At 41.9% G+C, this 16450-nt stretch overlaps 1 protein-coding gene across 3 annotated transcripts in view; it reads left to right on the top strand.

The window, feature by feature from the left end:
- col22a1 (collagen, type XXII, alpha 1) overlaps nucleotides 1-16187 on the top strand; it is a 56895-nt gene extending 40708 nt beyond the window's left edge. For all 3 annotated transcript variants that reach the window (XM_087173775.1, XM_023405603.2, XM_087173776.1), the window contains 21 exons: nucleotides 1127-1162; nucleotides 1253-1366; nucleotides 1691-1744; nucleotides 2068-2121; nucleotides 2264-2317; nucleotides 2453-2506; nucleotides 2680-2733; nucleotides 2855-2908; nucleotides 3036-3089; nucleotides 3183-3227; nucleotides 5655-5708; nucleotides 6988-7041; nucleotides 7210-7263; nucleotides 9787-9858; nucleotides 9973-10008; nucleotides 10109-10153; nucleotides 11100-11279; nucleotides 11406-11472; nucleotides 11595-11777; nucleotides 12636-12713; nucleotides 12798-16187. In XM_087173775.1, the coding sequence (XP_087029901.1) occupies nucleotides 1127-1162; nucleotides 1253-1366; nucleotides 1691-1744; nucleotides 2068-2121; nucleotides 2264-2317; nucleotides 2453-2506; nucleotides 2680-2733; nucleotides 2855-2908; nucleotides 3036-3089; nucleotides 3183-3227; nucleotides 5655-5708; nucleotides 6988-7041; nucleotides 7210-7263; nucleotides 9787-9858; nucleotides 9973-10008; nucleotides 10109-10153; nucleotides 11100-11279; nucleotides 11406-11472; nucleotides 11595-11777; nucleotides 12636-12713; nucleotides 12798-12991 (1590 nt within the window). In that variant the 3' untranslated portion in view covers nucleotides 12992-16187. The remainder of the gene's footprint in view (nucleotides 1-1126; nucleotides 1163-1252; nucleotides 1367-1690; nucleotides 1745-2067; nucleotides 2122-2263; nucleotides 2318-2452; nucleotides 2507-2679; nucleotides 2734-2854; nucleotides 2909-3035; nucleotides 3090-3182; nucleotides 3228-5654; nucleotides 5709-6987; nucleotides 7042-7209; nucleotides 7264-9786; nucleotides 9859-9972; nucleotides 10009-10108; nucleotides 10154-11099; nucleotides 11280-11405; nucleotides 11473-11594; nucleotides 11778-12635; nucleotides 12714-12797) is intronic.
- The last annotated feature ends 263 nt before the right edge of the window (nucleotides 16188-16450 follow it).

The following is a 16450-nucleotide window of genomic DNA, read 5'->3' as shown; positions in this document are numbered from 1 at the left end:
GTGAACGCAAAGATGGTGGACGTTCTTGTCGAGCGACAATCACCAACCACCACAAGCCACGTTAGGCGGCGGGGAAAACTCACAAACGGCCGCTCGAAGATGATACATGAGTAAACCAAAACACCATTGACAAAGTGCAAATTTTGTGACCATTTAGTGGTTAAAGCCCCTTCAGGCGAATCTATGATTTGTGATATCGAGCTGCTTGACTGGTTGCTTTAAATCCAAGGACCTTATAGGAGACATTTAAACTCAAATGTTTATACTCATAAGATGTTTTCTCTCAAAATGCTTATGTGCATCTGTAGCTGTGTGTCTCTAATGACTGATAAGGTGTTTGTTTGCTTCTGCTTGAAAGCTAATTTATTGTTTATTCCATTTCCCTAATTGCCAACTAAAGGCTCCCTTTCCTCCAGCTAGACGTTCATGTTAAATAAGTATGGGACTGATTAGTATTATAACCACAGCTCCAATTATATTCCATTTCCCTAATTGCCAACTAAAGGCTCCCTTTCCTCCAGCTAGACGTTCATGTTAAATAAGTATGGGACTGATTAGTATTATAACCACAGCTCCAATTAAGAGAAATGTTAATGGAGTGATATTCAAGACTACAGTGAGCCTTCAACTCTGTAGCAGTTGTTTGTAGAAGGCCCTTCCCTGTTGCAACATGACGGTGGCCCCCATGCAAATAGACAAGTCCATAAAGAAATGGTTGTTCCAGTTTGGTGTGGAGAGAACGTGACCGGTCCTGACTTCAACCCCATCCAACACCTTTTGGGATGAGTTGGAAAAACGGACTGTGAGGCCAGGCCTTATTACCCAACATCAGCGTTGGAGTGAACTGATGCGATTGTGGATGAATTGGAGCAAAATCCCTGCAGCAGGTTCCACAATGTGGTGCAAAGCCTGAGAGCAGAAGCGTGGAGTCACAGCAGCAGTTTAATGCTTGAGGTTTCTGAACTGAATTATCAGCTGTCACACGTGGGACCATGTAGTTTTGACCATGTAGCTTAATATTAAATATATAAGGGTAATCTAGGATTTGCCCCCTATGTTGTTCTGTGAGTAGAGCCACTAATTTGCATTCCCTGATTGATTAACCCTTTCATTCTCCTTCTCTCAGGGAAAGGCAGCCGACCTCTCTGACCTAAATTTGAAGGTAAGGAGCGTTTCCACTCCTTGTTAATGAGAAAAGACTTTATGTTTGGATGCTGAGACTCAGTCACTTTATCACAAACATGTCTTTTAGGATGTTTGCTCAGACTGCCCTGCAGGCCCACCCGGACCACCCGGGCTCCCAGGACTCCCCGGAGACAAAGGACACACAGGACCTCCGGGGAAAGACGGTCAAGACGGTTACCAAGTAGGACAAAGTCATTAATATTCCATCGCTGTTGTTAATAACTTCACTTCTCCTGTAATATAAAGTCTATTATGATAACTCTGCTCATCTTTAAAGGGGTATTATAAAGCTTGCTTCTCCACTATATGAGCTCTGTGTGATGCATGAGTGTCCGAGCTTTGCTTTTATCATCATCAGTCACAGTTTGTGTGAAGGATGTACGAGGCTCTGTCTGCATCATTAGCTCGGCCTCCTCTGGGGGCAGCAGTGGGCAATTAGGACCAGGTGACGGCGTTCTGTGCTGTCTGTCTGGACATAGACTGATGCTCCGCTGTGTCATTACAGGGCCCGTCGGGACCAGCCGGACCTCAAGGGCCCCCCGGAGCCGACGGAGGCAAGGCAAGTTTGCACACTAACCGCACGCTTGTCGCTCCCAAATGGCCAAACACTAAGTAGTTGCTTTTGTCACCTTGGTTTTCTTTTTTTTTTTTTCACAACACAAGGTTCAGGTAATAGGGTGAGAAGTTTAATATTGAAACACTATATTAAAAAGGTATTGAATCGTTTTTCCAAAGCAATATAGGCACTGCTACATCTTCCTCTGTGGTAATATTTTGGAACATTTTAAGGTTTTATTTTCTTCTGACAGATAGTTTTTCAGATGGATGTTTTCCTCTTGAAATGTGACATCTCATATAATCTTTCTTTCTGTTTCACTACAGGGTATAAAAGGTGATCGAGGAACTCCTGGAGGCCCTGGAGAGAAAGGAGACAAGGTATATTTGACGTTTATGACTGAGCCTTGTACTTTACTGTCACAGTTCTGTCTTTATATCTGTGTTTAAAGAACTGTTAATCAAAATATTTGCAGGTATGAAGAAGTTAATTATATTTTATCACTATTTTCTGTATTAACAGGGTCACCCAGGACCCCCTGGTCATCCAGGTGCTGCTGGCTTGATGGGTACACCTGTAAGTTACTATTTTTGGCTAGTTTTCTTTAATTCCAATAGGTCTAAATACATATGTTTTTTCTTTGGATTTGATCTCATAATCAGGGTTTCTATTTCTGGTGACCTCCACTGACACTGTCTCTTTCCTCTTCAGGGTAACGATGGACAGCCTGGCCCCGCTGGTCCCCCAGGGCCCCCTGGAGAAAAGGTCAGGCTGCACTCTGTGCACTTTCCCCTCAAAAAACGTATTACCCATGTGTCATTATTGTACAAACCTCCTCCCTCCAGCATGTAGGTCAGTCAGCCTGCGTGGTAATAGTGGCCATTAATCTTTTCTTTCTCAATGGTGACAGTGACCTGTTGTTTGTTTGTTTTCACCAGGGCAAAGAGGGTCTGAAAGGAATCCAGGGACCACCCGGTCTTCCTGGCATGATTGTAAGAATATATTATTTGACGTACAGCATCATGAATATACATGAGAATATATGCAGTTATTGTGGTGTAATGAATGCAATTGTAAGATGTTAAACAATCAGTTTGATCTGCTGATCTGCAGGGTCAGCCTGGAAAGATGGGAAAGGATGGCAGACAAGGTGAAACAGGAGAACCTGTGAGTAGATGGAAATAATCCATATAGAGTTTGAACACCAACTGCAAAACATTGTCTATATTTAGATACATTTGATAGTATAATTTGCCAAGACATGATGCTGTAACCATTTCCATTTTCTTTCCAGGGCAAGCAAGGTGAACTCGGGCCACCAGGAAACCCTGGGCTGAGGGGACTCCCAGTAAGTGACCAGCCAGTAAACAGATGTGATGGAAGAAGTTGGCCGTGCAGAAGTTGTTGTTGCTGATTCGTTGTGTTTTCTCCTCCTGTGCAGGGCTTTAAAGGCCACAGAGGAGAACCTGGACCTCCAGGATCTAAGGTCAGTGTGCTACAAATTATCTTCCATGTATTTGAACATGTCAGTTTGCACTTAAACACAAAACCAGTATTTATTCTTTGGCCTCCATTTTCTTGCCTAATGAGCTTCAGCATCTGCAGGGAGCCCCATTGACTTTGTCACCTGTTACTGTGATGGAAAATGGGGGGGGGGGGGGGGGGGGTGACATATAAATGGTGACCAGGCATACACTGTGCATTGGATTCATGAAGCAATTTCTAGCACATCATTTTTGAGACTTGGAACTGTCTCACTCGCTTTAGTCCATCAAAATATATTAATACTACGCATTGAAGCAATGCATTTGCAATTAAAATTAATGACTTCTGGTAAATAAAAAAAAAGAACATGTATCAAAGATATCTGAAGACAAGAAGCAGCAACGTTTCATCTTCTACTCTTATTTTGACATTTGGAAAGTTTCCACTTCTTGTGACAGCAGTGTTCAGTTTCATTTCACCTTGGAAATGTAAGCAAAAAAATGGTATTTGGGGAATGTGACTGTGTGGAAAAGCAGAAAATCTTCCCCAGCGCAGTTTTGTGTATTTTAGGTGACAGACCTTTTTACTCTATTTTGATGAAGTCTGCAGTTTTTCAGTTGGATGATGGAGCAACAACCCAAGACAACTCTGGTGTCTGTACAGGGTTGGTTTCCTCCATTAAATTGATTTAATATGCAAATGTAATAATTGGCAATTTAATGTAATTAATGATCCTGAAATTGCATTTATTCCATTCATCCTTATCAAATGAGAAACGTCTCTCTCTTTGCCCCTACATATAGTATTTTAAGGCTCCAGCACTTTTACACCTACAATATACAATACAACAATAAGAACATAACTATAAAAATGACAACATTTTTGCAGTATCATCATTGCTGGATTTGAAAACGGTGGCATTTTCATTTTTAAAACTGCAAAAGGAATAAAACCGGTGAAGAGCATTCGGTGGTGACCGTCCCTCTCCGCTCAGCAGCTGTAGCTGCAGGAGCTCAGGGAACAGTTCACAGCCACAGTCAGTGTTTTGGCATGCCGCACTGCGATGTCAAAGCCTGTTGTCTGACACTTGCACTTTTTCCACACACTTTCTTCTCCAAGAGAATCACTCTCGCCACCGCTGCTCTGTCTCTCGCACAACGCGCACCCGCAGGAAAGGTTGGTGCCACAGCGCCGTGACCAATAGCACGGCTCATTACAGACAACTCTGACAGGCAGCCTCTCAGCCCTGAAGCCCCCGCGCGGCCACACTGACAGCAGACAATGTATTAGTGAAGAGTTTCCATAGACACACTGAGATTTACTCTCCACCGCTTATAATTACTGTCACTAAATGTCAGTCATACGCAAATTATTTTCATTATTATCCAGGAAACTGTTGCTGTATATACACTAAGAAATACAGATTTAGCCTTTGCACAGTGTGGACAACCGCACTCAGCAGAATGAGGAGTATTGTCTTTATTATTATTATTATTATTATTATTATTATTATTATTATTGTCTGAACAGGAACAGAACATTTACCGGTCAGTCATACAGTTGGCTCGCTGCAGGCGGCTCTCACACAGCAAGTTATTTTAGCACAGACGCTAACTAGCTAGCTTAGAAAGTGCGATATATCGTCATATGAACATTTCAGCCCTTAAGAAATACAGCGACGCACTTGTAACGCTTCTCTTGAACATTTCTACAAACCACAGCGCACATATATGTTCATACATTGTATACAGACATTATTGCACGACATATGCACAACATGCTGTGCTCAGCGACTCAAAAGGAAGTCAAAGGTCAAACGTATAAGAAAACACATAAAAGTGGATGAAAATGGAGCTTAAGAAAATGTAAGCTTTATATTTTTAAATGCTTTATATGTTTTAAATATGATTTTTCAGGCTTAATGAGATTGGTGTGTTCATGTTTTTGTAGGAATTTGTACAGGTCTGTGTGGCTAGCTAGCTTAAGGCAGCAGATGGAACATTTTAGCTAGCAAGCTAAAAGCTACACTAATTAGACATTTCATTAACACCCCATACTCCTGTCACCATGACGATATCTTCTAGCTTTAGTGATAGTTGCAGGAATGATGATAGTTGAAGTGAAAGATGTATAAAATGCATTTTCAGCTAACGCCATTAGAATATTTTGAAAAATGCAGATGTAAGTCTTTTACCACAAATCCTATATCGTCTAATGATTCAATCTCATGGTCCTTAATTGATTAGTAAAGTCTCTCACTTGAGAGCATGACACTGCAATAAAACAAACAAAAAAAGAAAATTGGGTCAAACTTCAAAAATGTTTCGGCGTCTCTGATCCGAGACAAATTTCTCTGGGGAAATGAAGTAAACCTCACCTCAAATTAGTTCTCTGAGTTTCTCTATATTTCTTCTTATGTGCCGAACAGGGAGAAGATGGAAAGCCTGGATCGCTCGGGCGTGACGGCAAACCTGGGAAGGAGGTATGTTCAGCCTTGTACATTTGATATTACAGAGTTTTTAAAATGTTTTTTAACCCCTGATTAGGTGGTATTCCTTTCAAGCTGCATACTTACCCAATATACTTAATCTATAAGCCTGCATGTATCCTGAGAGGCAAAACCCAGGGCAAAAAGAAGTTTTCAAAGCACTCACTCCTCAAGATTATTGATTTGAGGAAATCAGGAGCGTGTATTCAACATCCTCTATCCACTTAGATCTTCTCCCCTCTGGGCTGTGGTTGCAGGACAGTAAGAGACCAAAGTCCAGAGACATGTTTATTAAGAAAATCAACCTGAAACAATAAAAGTCAGGGGGACACAAATAGGATTTTGAAAAGTGAGGGTGGACATGTTCCTGAATCCAACGTGGAAATTGCCCCCTTGGTTTTTTCACGGCTTGCAATTGTATTTTCTGCTTTGCATACACGTCAAAACTGTGACCCCCGGAAGGTAAAAGTCAACTCAGTATTTTAAGTCTCTGCATTTCCCTCAGTTCATCTCACACACACAGAGAAAACAAAGGTGCAATAAAGTGATTTTTATTCATTTTTTAAAAAAGTATACAATAAGTTTAAAAGCATGAAATCCACACAGTTGTCCTTTACGCATTCTCTGTCTAAAGGTTACACACATGCCTCCGCAGCAAATACTTGTTTTCCCTGTATAACATTCATCCCCGGCTCAGTCACCCACGTCCTGAGAATAATTGTTATTTTGCCTTTCTGGAACCAGTCCTCCATTGATTGATAATACTCAATAAGATTAAAACATTTTTTGGACAGAATGCAGCATTTCCAGCATTAATCACGTCTGTATAATACTAAAGGTCCAGTAGTATTTGTGTAAATTAAGTTTTATGTCTTTTGACATTGTGTTTCATCCCATTCATCTTCATCAAACGACAAACTGAAATCCCTCTAACATACACATTTAGAGCACAGCACTTTTATTCCCCCCATTTGTTTAGTAGCAGGATATAACACTTCACCAAAAAAAAAAACCTCAACTCATCCTCTTACTGTTGGGTTTGGAGACAGACTGTTCTCACACTGCAAGGCCCCTAAAGTCAGAATATGTTTCCCTCCTACTCCCTCCACAAAAAAACAGGAGTTAACTCACTGCTGCAGTCCAGGCTGTATTTCAGTCAAGATTATAAAATGGTCATGCTTGCCTGAAGGCGTGCCCTGAAGGTGAGATATGAACGAGTCAGTGTTTTCAGTATGTAGAAGATGTGATAAAACTGTCTGGTTTGTTTTTGCAGGGCTCTATGGGACCTCCAGGTCCAGAGGGACGTATTGGACCAAGAGGAGAGTCGGTGAGTCTCTGGCAGGGCTGTCTGACACAAACACAAGACAGACACAGCACAGTGTCAAGCAGACAGATAGATATGGACGTAAAGTGGCACTCAAGTCATTTCTCTTGCTGTCCTTCCCCATCCATTTTCTCATACTGTCTTTTTCTTCTTTTTTTTTTTCCATCCTAGGGCAAGCCAGGTGAACCAGGGCCGTCAGGAAAAGCAGGTCTCCCTGGAACTCCAGTGAGTTAATGTTTAAATTCAGTTTTTCTCTCTGTCAAGCTTTTTGCATCAGAATAACAAGCTCCCAGGTGAATGACGCACAACTGGAACACATGAAAAGGGCCGTAGAAGCTGTGACAAATATTCTATGTTTCACAGAAAGATCAATTTTAGTAGAGAAGTGAGTGAGTGGCAGGAGGGAAAACAGAGCTGATAGAAGAAACAGTTACTGTATGTGGGATGTAACTGAAGGCGATAGGAGGATGTGAAGTATTTCTAGAAGAGATGAACTGTCATGTTGTGACGAAAGATCGTAGTAAATGTTGTCCTGACCGGGGTGGGAGCATCACTTTCCCCTGAGTGAGCCAGGATTGAAAGGAGTTGACCAGGTTCCTGCCAGCAGGAGAAAACTTATTGTCAAGTAACTTCAGAGCAAAACAGATCGGGCCGTAGTTCACCGTCTCCGGGAGGCACGAGGCCAATAAATCCCTCGGCAGGTCTGTGCGTCTTGCAGACGTTTCGTAGACAAATACCTATGCAGGGTCTGTGGTGACGTCAGGTCTGAATCATCTGATGATGCAGAATTGCAAACAAGGTCATGTGAGACTGGGAGGGAGGGAAGGGAGGGGAGCGTGCTTCAGGGGAAGAAAAAAAAAGATCAGTTTTGTCAAAGTTGTCCTTAATTTCAGAGGTGTCAGGCTTCATGCCAAGATGAAGCTGAGTGCAGAGGCACAGGAGAGGCGAACTAGAAACCAGCGTTTTGGAGACAACTGTAAATCTTTGTAGTCTCTGCCAGTCTCTTGTAGCGTCCGCATGGGGGGGCTGGAGTGGGGCCCCCCCAGAGTCTAGGAGCGCCACTGGCCGAGTGTAGGTGTTGTAAATATTATGAAGCATCTTTAGAGCGGGCATTAACAGGCACTCTAACTTTTAATTGAATAGATGGAAAATTGCTCCTGAATTTACCAAAAGAACGAAGCCATTAATGTCTCAAATAAAACAGAAGAAAAACCTTTACTGCGAAGCTTTGCCTGGAGAAGCTGCTGCCACTTTGACCTTCATTCCTGCTTGACAGCGGCTTGAAAACAGAACTATGTGCCCCCCCGATCGCAGCCTGCCATGAAAACAATACAGGCTGCTGTTAATTTGTGTTTCAGCGACACTGTCTGCATGTAAATTGCACAACGATCAAACAGGCAGCAGGTAACACGGAGAGGGAACATACCTGTCAGGCCGGTGATTTGCACAGAAGTACATGACATCTCCTTTCCACGAATCAGCTTCGCCCACTTCAAACCAGTGAGAGCGTAAATCTCTCTCTGTGTTCATGTCGGACACTCTCACTCCGAGCAAGAAGCCGATACAGAAAAATCCCAGAGGGTTAGGCAACAAGTTTCTAACACAAACCCATGAAGATATCTATTTTATTTGAGCTAAAGCTACTTATGAAATATGAGCTTTGCACTTTACTGGCCACAGAAAGGCCTCTGCCCTGGTGACATGTCATTTCAAAGAGCTGTCACAGTCCTCATAAAGAAATCGGAGTCATTGTACTCAATGCACTTGTGCGATTTCGCTCAGCACACAGATGAGGTTAATTAAAGTGTGCGAGGGTTTGCTGATTAGGGAGTTTATAGAGAGACGCTGGGACTGTAGATGACGAGGAGGGAGAGCGAGAGGTCGTCATGACAGATGTCATTTGTTAGGGAAGTAAAATATAGCGAATAAAGATGGAGATCTTGAGAGACCAGTTAGAGACGTTTTGTTGTTGTTTGTTTTGTTTTGTTTTGTTTTGTAATTTCACATGTCGGTATTATTCGCAACAGAACGTTTTGGAAAGAAATAGAAGGACCTGCACACTGGTCCGTGGGCAGAGGGATGGTTTCTTGGGAGGGAGAGTAACCGTTGCTAACTGGAGGGCAGACGATATGCAGCCAGCTATCAGAGAGGAGTCGATGATATCAGTCGGCAGAGGGAGCAGATCATCAGAAATAGCCCGGAGGACGGGGGAGGGCAGGAACCAGATGCGGGAGGGTTAGAGGAGGAGATGGAGGGTGATTTTTAGCGGAGGCTGAAGGTATTTAGAGGCAGGATCAGATGTTGCCAAAAATGTTATCAGATGACCAAATTTACCCAAGCAAAGAAAGGATTGTGTAGTGAGTGGTGAAGATAGAGAAGAGTATCCATTTCAGCAAAAATAAAGCAGAGGAATCTTGACAAGTGGAGGTGAGGAAAAGAACATGAATCGCTCTGTAATTTGTGCAATCATTAGAAAATTCCTGCACTCTGCGGCTGCCATAACCAGCTTGTCTTCGGGCCTCCATGTCCCTTGTAAATATGAATTTTAATCTCTTCAAGCTGGCATGTCCCACCGCAAGATTGGTTTATGAGATTTTTATCCAGGGCACTGCTGCATGTTGATAAGAACTGCAGCTAAATGTTAATCTTGCTGAATCCTCAGTAATGAGCGAGGCTTTTAGACTACAAGTACAGTACGCCACGTGCGTGCCATGTGATGTGAACAGCCATGTCTCTGCTGTCTCACAGGGTCTCAGGGGAGACAAGGGAGAGGCCGGCAACCCCGGATTACCAGGATTTAGTGGGCCCAAAGGCCCCGCGGTGAGTGGAAGATTTGTTTTTGTGTGTGTGTGTGTGTGTTTTGATTAAAAGAATAATTTCAGATCCCAGATTTGAGCAGCTGTCAGTAATGCTTACTTTTATGTTGATGTCCAGGGTCCAGCTGGTCCAGTGGGCCCCGAGGGGAAGCAGGTAAGCACTTCCTAAGACCACTGATGAATCGTATCGTATCATATCGTATCGTTTACTGTGACTTGATTTCTTGCTCACATCCACTGGTTTTGGTTTGTAGGGGATGCCGGGCAGAGTTGGTGATCGTGGCGTCAAAGGAGATAAGGTGAGTACTATAGGGACGTAAACAAATACATGATCTGAACCAGAATCAGCTTTATTGTCTAAGTTTGTTTGCGGATACAAGGGAATATGACTCAGATCTCTAGTGAACAAAGATAAACATAAACATGGAGAAACAAATGCAGATATAGGTCAGGTGCTGCAGAGTGTAAACAGGAATACAAATAGTGCGAGGCTATGTAGGAGTGTAAGACCAGTGGTGGAGTAAATATTGAATGGGTAATGTAACATGTTACTTTATAGAAAGAGTAGGTGGTTATGTAAGTACAGTATCTGGTTTTCTGCTGGTCATGAAATGTGATCTGATCCGACAAATACAACGTGCTTCAGCTTATAACCAACAAACAATTGTAATCTTCTGTGTCTTTTGTGTGTGGAGTGTCAAGCTGCTCTTTGCCAAGCGTCAGGCATGCAGAGAGGTTTTTGTTTGGACAGCAAATCAACAGCTCTCCCTCCTTCTTCTGCTGAGATCTTGATTCACATCAGCAGATGCTGCTTTTCAATAACAAACTCAAAATGTTTTAAGTGTTCTTCATAAGTCAGAGTCGCTCTCCCGTCTTCATTGATGTGACTCCAGGTTTTATACCTTCTGACCAACCTGTGCTGTGAATGTTTGAATGATACACAGTTTCATTATGAACAAGAACAACACAATGATTTATGTGTTATTGAACTGATATGATTATAATTATTTGATTAATTTAGGTCCATGGTTAACATGCATATGTTTGTCATTTTGTATATTTTGTGAAACGGTAAAGTTGTAAATGTGTAAATAGCAATAGAAAAAAATACAAATATTTTTGTGCAGCTTTACATTCATGCTTAGTATATAAGGAGCATATTCGACTCTTCACTCAATGCATTCCTCATTGTTCAGTAACTTACCCATCAGTTATTTTGAAGCACTCCTCTGATATCTTATCCAGGGTGACCCAGGTATAAAGGGAGATAAAGGACACTCAGGAGAATCAGGAATGCCTGGAAACCCAGGACCCCCAGGCAGAAAGGGCCACACAGGAATGATGGGCATGTCAGGACCCCCAGGAGAAATAGGGCCTCCTGGGTCACAAGGACCTTCAGGAAACCCTGGTATCCCAGGACCAAGGGTGAGTCATATCCATGCAAAAATTAATGAGATTTTGAAGCGATGTTGATGCCACAGCAATATTCACAGATGAGTGAGATTTAGATATTAATAATTGAGTTAATCATTAACATCTCTGTTGTCTCAGGGAGAGTCGGTATCACTGGAGCAGATGAGACGGCTCATCCAGGAGGAGCTGGCAAAACAATTAGATGGTGAGGAGGAGATTTCTGTTTGGCTCTGATGTCGCCCGAAGATCTAAGAGACATGTTTGGTTCATCTGGGCAAATCTAACAGAAGTGTTCTGAGATTAAAGTCAGTTTTCTTTTGCGTCCAGCCAAACTGGCTTACCTCATGGCTCAGATGCAGCCGGCCCATGTGAAGAGCACAGCCGGCCGTCCGGGACCTCCGGGCCCTCCAGGTAAGGACGGCAATCCTGGACGATCTGGCCCCCCGGGAGAGCCTGGCATGCCTGGACAGAATGGAGGGGAAGGCCCCAGAGGACCCATGGGCCCTAAAGGTAGGACGAAGACTTATATCAATGTTATTGGGTGTGTGTGTGTGACCTTGTTCCTTCACAGAGTCACGGCGTCTCCTGCAATTTTAAGGTTCAAAATCAATCACTGGTGCAACTACAAGAGAATTTTGTCATTGAAATTACTTCCTTCATTTATAGCGAACAATATCACGCAGTAGTAGGAGTGGGTGATCTGACTTACATAGAGGAGAGTGAGGTGTGTGACACACTCAGTAAACAGAAAACAGCACTGTGGGCGAAGAGACCAACATCTTAAAGAAGTGTCAAAGCGGCAGAAAGATACGAATCACAACTTCTGCTCAGGATTTTCAGAATAAAATCAGAGTGGGAACAGGAAGCAGATTGTGATTCAGATCATGATTTGTCATATGATCTTTTGGTCAGATCACCCACCAGTGTGTCGTAGCCTTTAAGACTGATAGAAGAGAGAAGAAACAACATTTGTGCCAGAATTTCATTATAATCTTTTTTTCCTTTTTGGGAAACAAACTTTCTCTTTCTTTGCGAAAGTTAAATGAGAAGATTTCTACTCGCATATTTTTCACTGTCCAGACAAACTTTACAGACAATACTCGCTCACCATCTGTCCAGCACATCTACTGCACTTTTAATCATATAAGCTACAAGACGGGAGAACTAAAGAGAGCTACAGCGCTTGTCTCTGCTGACTGAGCTCTCGATCTCTGTCTCTCCCACTCATTCTGTCCATGACCCAGTGTGTTGCATAATTCCCTGAAATCGTATATGTCATGAACCAATTGTCAGTCATGCTCGTAAAAACGAAGGCTGATAATGTGTAGAAATCATTTTTGACTGTTTTTGTTTTCCTGTTCGTTTCAGGTGAGAAAGGAACAAGAGGAGAGAAGGGAGATGCCGGTATTGGCGAAAGAGGAGAGCATGGCCCTCCTGGCCCGATAGGTAACAACCGGTCTCTTACTCACTGCATTCATCATCATTATGTTGGTTCCACCCCGTCACTAATTACTGCTCTGTCTGCGCCAGGTCCAGCCGGTCTGCCTGGCTACGGTAAAGACGGAAGCCCAGGACAAGCCGGAGTCCAGGGAGAGCCAGGAAACCCTGGTCCCCACGGTCAGCCCGGACCTCCAGGTCCTCCTGGCCAATGCGACCCCACCCAGTGTGCCTACTATGCCAGCCTGGCACAAAGACCCCACACCAAAAACGTCAAGGGGACTTAAGAAACAAGAGACACAAAGAGCTTGAAGTCCAGCTGTATTTATGAACTTGGTTGTGTCAGTCTGAATCAAGAACTTTTCCTTTTTGAAGATAACCTCAGTACGGAGGGCTGAAGCAATATGTGCTGCCGGTCAGATTCTTTGTTTTGTTTGTTTTTTTGGTATGAAGCTTGGGACGGATGGGGGTTGAGCATCGGGGGACTTTATAAGAGTTAATATGGGGTAAAGAGGGCAGCTAAACAGTTTGTTTTTTGTTTTTTCCCCCCACTTGCATGCTTCCTGTAAAATATATAGGGAGATAACAAGGATGATGCAGTTCCCTCTCACACTTCACTCCCATCGGGAGCGAAGATTTGGGATTCTGATATTGTATCGTTTCATCAGTAATTATATCAAAAGTACAGCGTTACAGGTGTTTTCTTGCAGGAATATGTCAGCATCACAGGCTCTTTTTTTTTTTTTTTTTTTTTTTTCTTCTGCCTCACAACCATTTTGCATCAATTACCCTTCGCAGCCCACACTGTACTTCGTCAAGCCGCAGTTGTCAGTTACTGCTCACTAAATTGATCTCTCACAGGGGATCTTCTACCAGTCTGTTGGTAATTAGTCAGTCAAGGGAATTATCTGTTTTGTTGTCACTGATTGGAAGGGGAAGGGGGGGGGCAGGCAGTGTGAGGCACAGTCTCAAATACCGATAGTGATTTTGTTTAGGAGGAGTGTTAATGACTTACTGTGGAGAGTGATGGATGACCACATTCATGCGCCTCTTGCCTCCAAGCTGGTAGCAGTGTTCTCATGTCGCCTCGTTTTGGATCGTGTTGCTGCCCAAGATCAGGCACAGAAATATAACCACCCTTACATAAATTGTTATTTTGCTCCATTTGTAAAAAGTAAACATGTTTGATTTATTTAGACAGAAATGAAAATAAGATTTTATTCTGGGAATAAACCGGAGGCAGCGGAAATTCCCTCTGTCACAACCCATAAAGCAGAGTCTTGGCAATTCAAGCTTTGGGAGAGATTTGGTGGATTTCATTCCAAAAATTCTGATTATTTGCTGAAAAAGATATGATACAGTTCCCACACTATCCATTTTGTATGAATTGTTTTTTTTTTTTTTTAAGTGGGATGTCTAATTTTAAAATGATAGCCATTTAAAATGAATAACACGGTATGCATAAGTCATACGTGTTAATTTGTTCATCCACAGGATGTGTATTAAACCTGAGTCTAAAGGACAGAAGTTGAGACAGTTAGAAATATCAGATATGTACTATTATGTTTAATGAAGTGGCTCTGGCCATTCTCTCTCTCTCTCTCTCTCTCTCTCTCTCTCTGAGGTATGCATGGACTTGGGCAGTGAACGGCTTTGAGGAGGTGGTATAATTGCAGCCTTTGTTCACCTTTCTTGAAAAGCTGCTTGTTTCACAGTGCTCTCTCTAAACGTGTCACTTCCTTTCTGTTCAGCGAGGCTTATTAAGTGCCTACGCTGTGGCAGCTCAGCCCTGCTCTGAAGACACATAGCTTTTCTTATTTGTCCCCTGGAACCTAAAATTGGAGTGATGCTTCCCTGCATCCTGATGACCCGGAGCATTGTGGTAACCGCTTTTGCCTTACATCCCTCGTGGACCAATTACACTTCTCTCCAACCTCAGACATATTGGTCATCTAGAACCATTTAAATAGCCTCCACAAAAGTTTGCACATTTGTCTTCCTTTCAAAAACATGAAGAAGCTTATCAATACCCACAAGAGCAAAAGGGGAAATTTTGAAGGAGCGAGTATAAAAATCTTATGTGAGCTTGCCAAGAAATTACATCTGACCAAAAGGTCACAGGTTATCACAGTATGGGCGCAGTAACATTTATCACCTCTTGCTCAGGTTACCTATCGGATGTCAAATTGTTGCTGCAACACAACTTCATTGTGAGGATGTTGGTAAAGCAGAATGTGATCATTTAATTTGACCAATATTTCTCAGCGGCTTCAGAGGCAGGTGTGATTAAATGTGTTACATCAAAGCAAACCTACATAGTTTTTGAAAGATGTAATAACACATTCTTCATCTAAGATAAGAAATGTTTAATTCATCGGCATTAAAATGCACCCTCAATAAAATCCAATAAACTTTTTTGGCTGATGATGTTGCTACAGCTGTGCTAGGTCTGGTATGACTGGTAGTTTATGGGGGCAAATAATTAGCATCCTGCAGTTCTCACTCTTGGCCACATGTGGACAGTGGCCTCTGTTACATCGGCTCATTTTAAAAAGTGGAAAAACATGAATTGAAAAAGAGATATTTGTCTTTAATTCATGGAGATGGCTGAATAAATCCAAAACATCCAGCAGGCTGGACCCTCTAGCTTGCGTCATACCAAAAAATGGTTTAAAAATTAGCTGGTCAGCTAGGCTAACTAGCTAGCTAAGACAGGATTTGACATGTCTTAACTAGCTGATTTACTAATAATGAGTGTTTTCGGTTTTTCTTTACTGACATTGTCTTTTTTTCGATCTAACCAACAAAACTGTGGCTGTTACCTCTGAGATTTAAATCAACCATTTGCAAATCGGCAAATATTTGTAGCTACATCCACACTAATATATTTTTTATTTTAAAACAGCGCAGATGTTAAACGTAACAAAAACAATGTTTGAAAACTAACATGTATTTGTAGATGTAGGCCAAGTGGTAGAGAGCATCTTTAAATGCAGTGAAGTTCAAATGTACAATATGTTCAGAACCAGGTTTGGTCACAAACGAGTGAATGGAGTGAATGACTTGCCATTTAATCCACCTATTAGCTGCTTCTCTGTCACTGGTTTATTGAACAGTCCGACCGTATCAATATTGCTGTTTCTTTGATTTGTAAATGCTTGTTACAGTTACCAATAGACTGTGTTACAGGGTGGGATAGCAGGTTGCTGCACAAAGCTCTATATTTTGTAATGCATATAGGCCATACACCTATCATTATTCAAATTAGCTATTTGTGCTGATTTGATTTTTTTTTAAGTTATATGGATAAATTATTCACAATTTGAACCAGTGCAGAGGTGTTTTAATGCTTTAACTAAATTGTATTAACTTTTTCCTGATAAATTGGTGCTAAGATACTTTAAATAAGTAGCATATTGTAAGTATTGGAAAGACACATGTACTGTACTGTATAATAAAGAATGGAACAGATTCATTTTATAATACAGGCTTTGCTATGTTTTTTGAATAAGTGCTTTCTGACTTTTGATACTAAAACTTTATGCAACCCCTCTTATTTAGATGTGACAGTAACAATGTTGGGACTTAACACATGTCTGTTGTTGTATACTGGCAACGGTAAGAGCAATAAAGCTTGACTTTAACCATTATTTATCATAATATGAATGTTAAAGTTATAGACATATTGTATAAAGGTAGATGTCCATGTATAGTGTGATTATAGATCAGGTCTAGGTTCTATATTA

This window comes from Seriola lalandi, unplaced genomic scaffold (genome assembly GCF_002814215.2).
Source record: "Seriola lalandi dorsalis isolate HSWRI2012SDOR001 ecotype SW California unplaced genomic scaffold, Sedor1 jcf7180002054280, whole genome shotgun sequence".
Classification (NCBI taxonomy): domain Eukaryota; kingdom Metazoa; phylum Chordata; class Actinopteri; order Carangiformes; family Carangidae; genus Seriola; species Seriola lalandi.
This window is presented reverse-complemented; position numbering and strand designations above follow the sequence as displayed.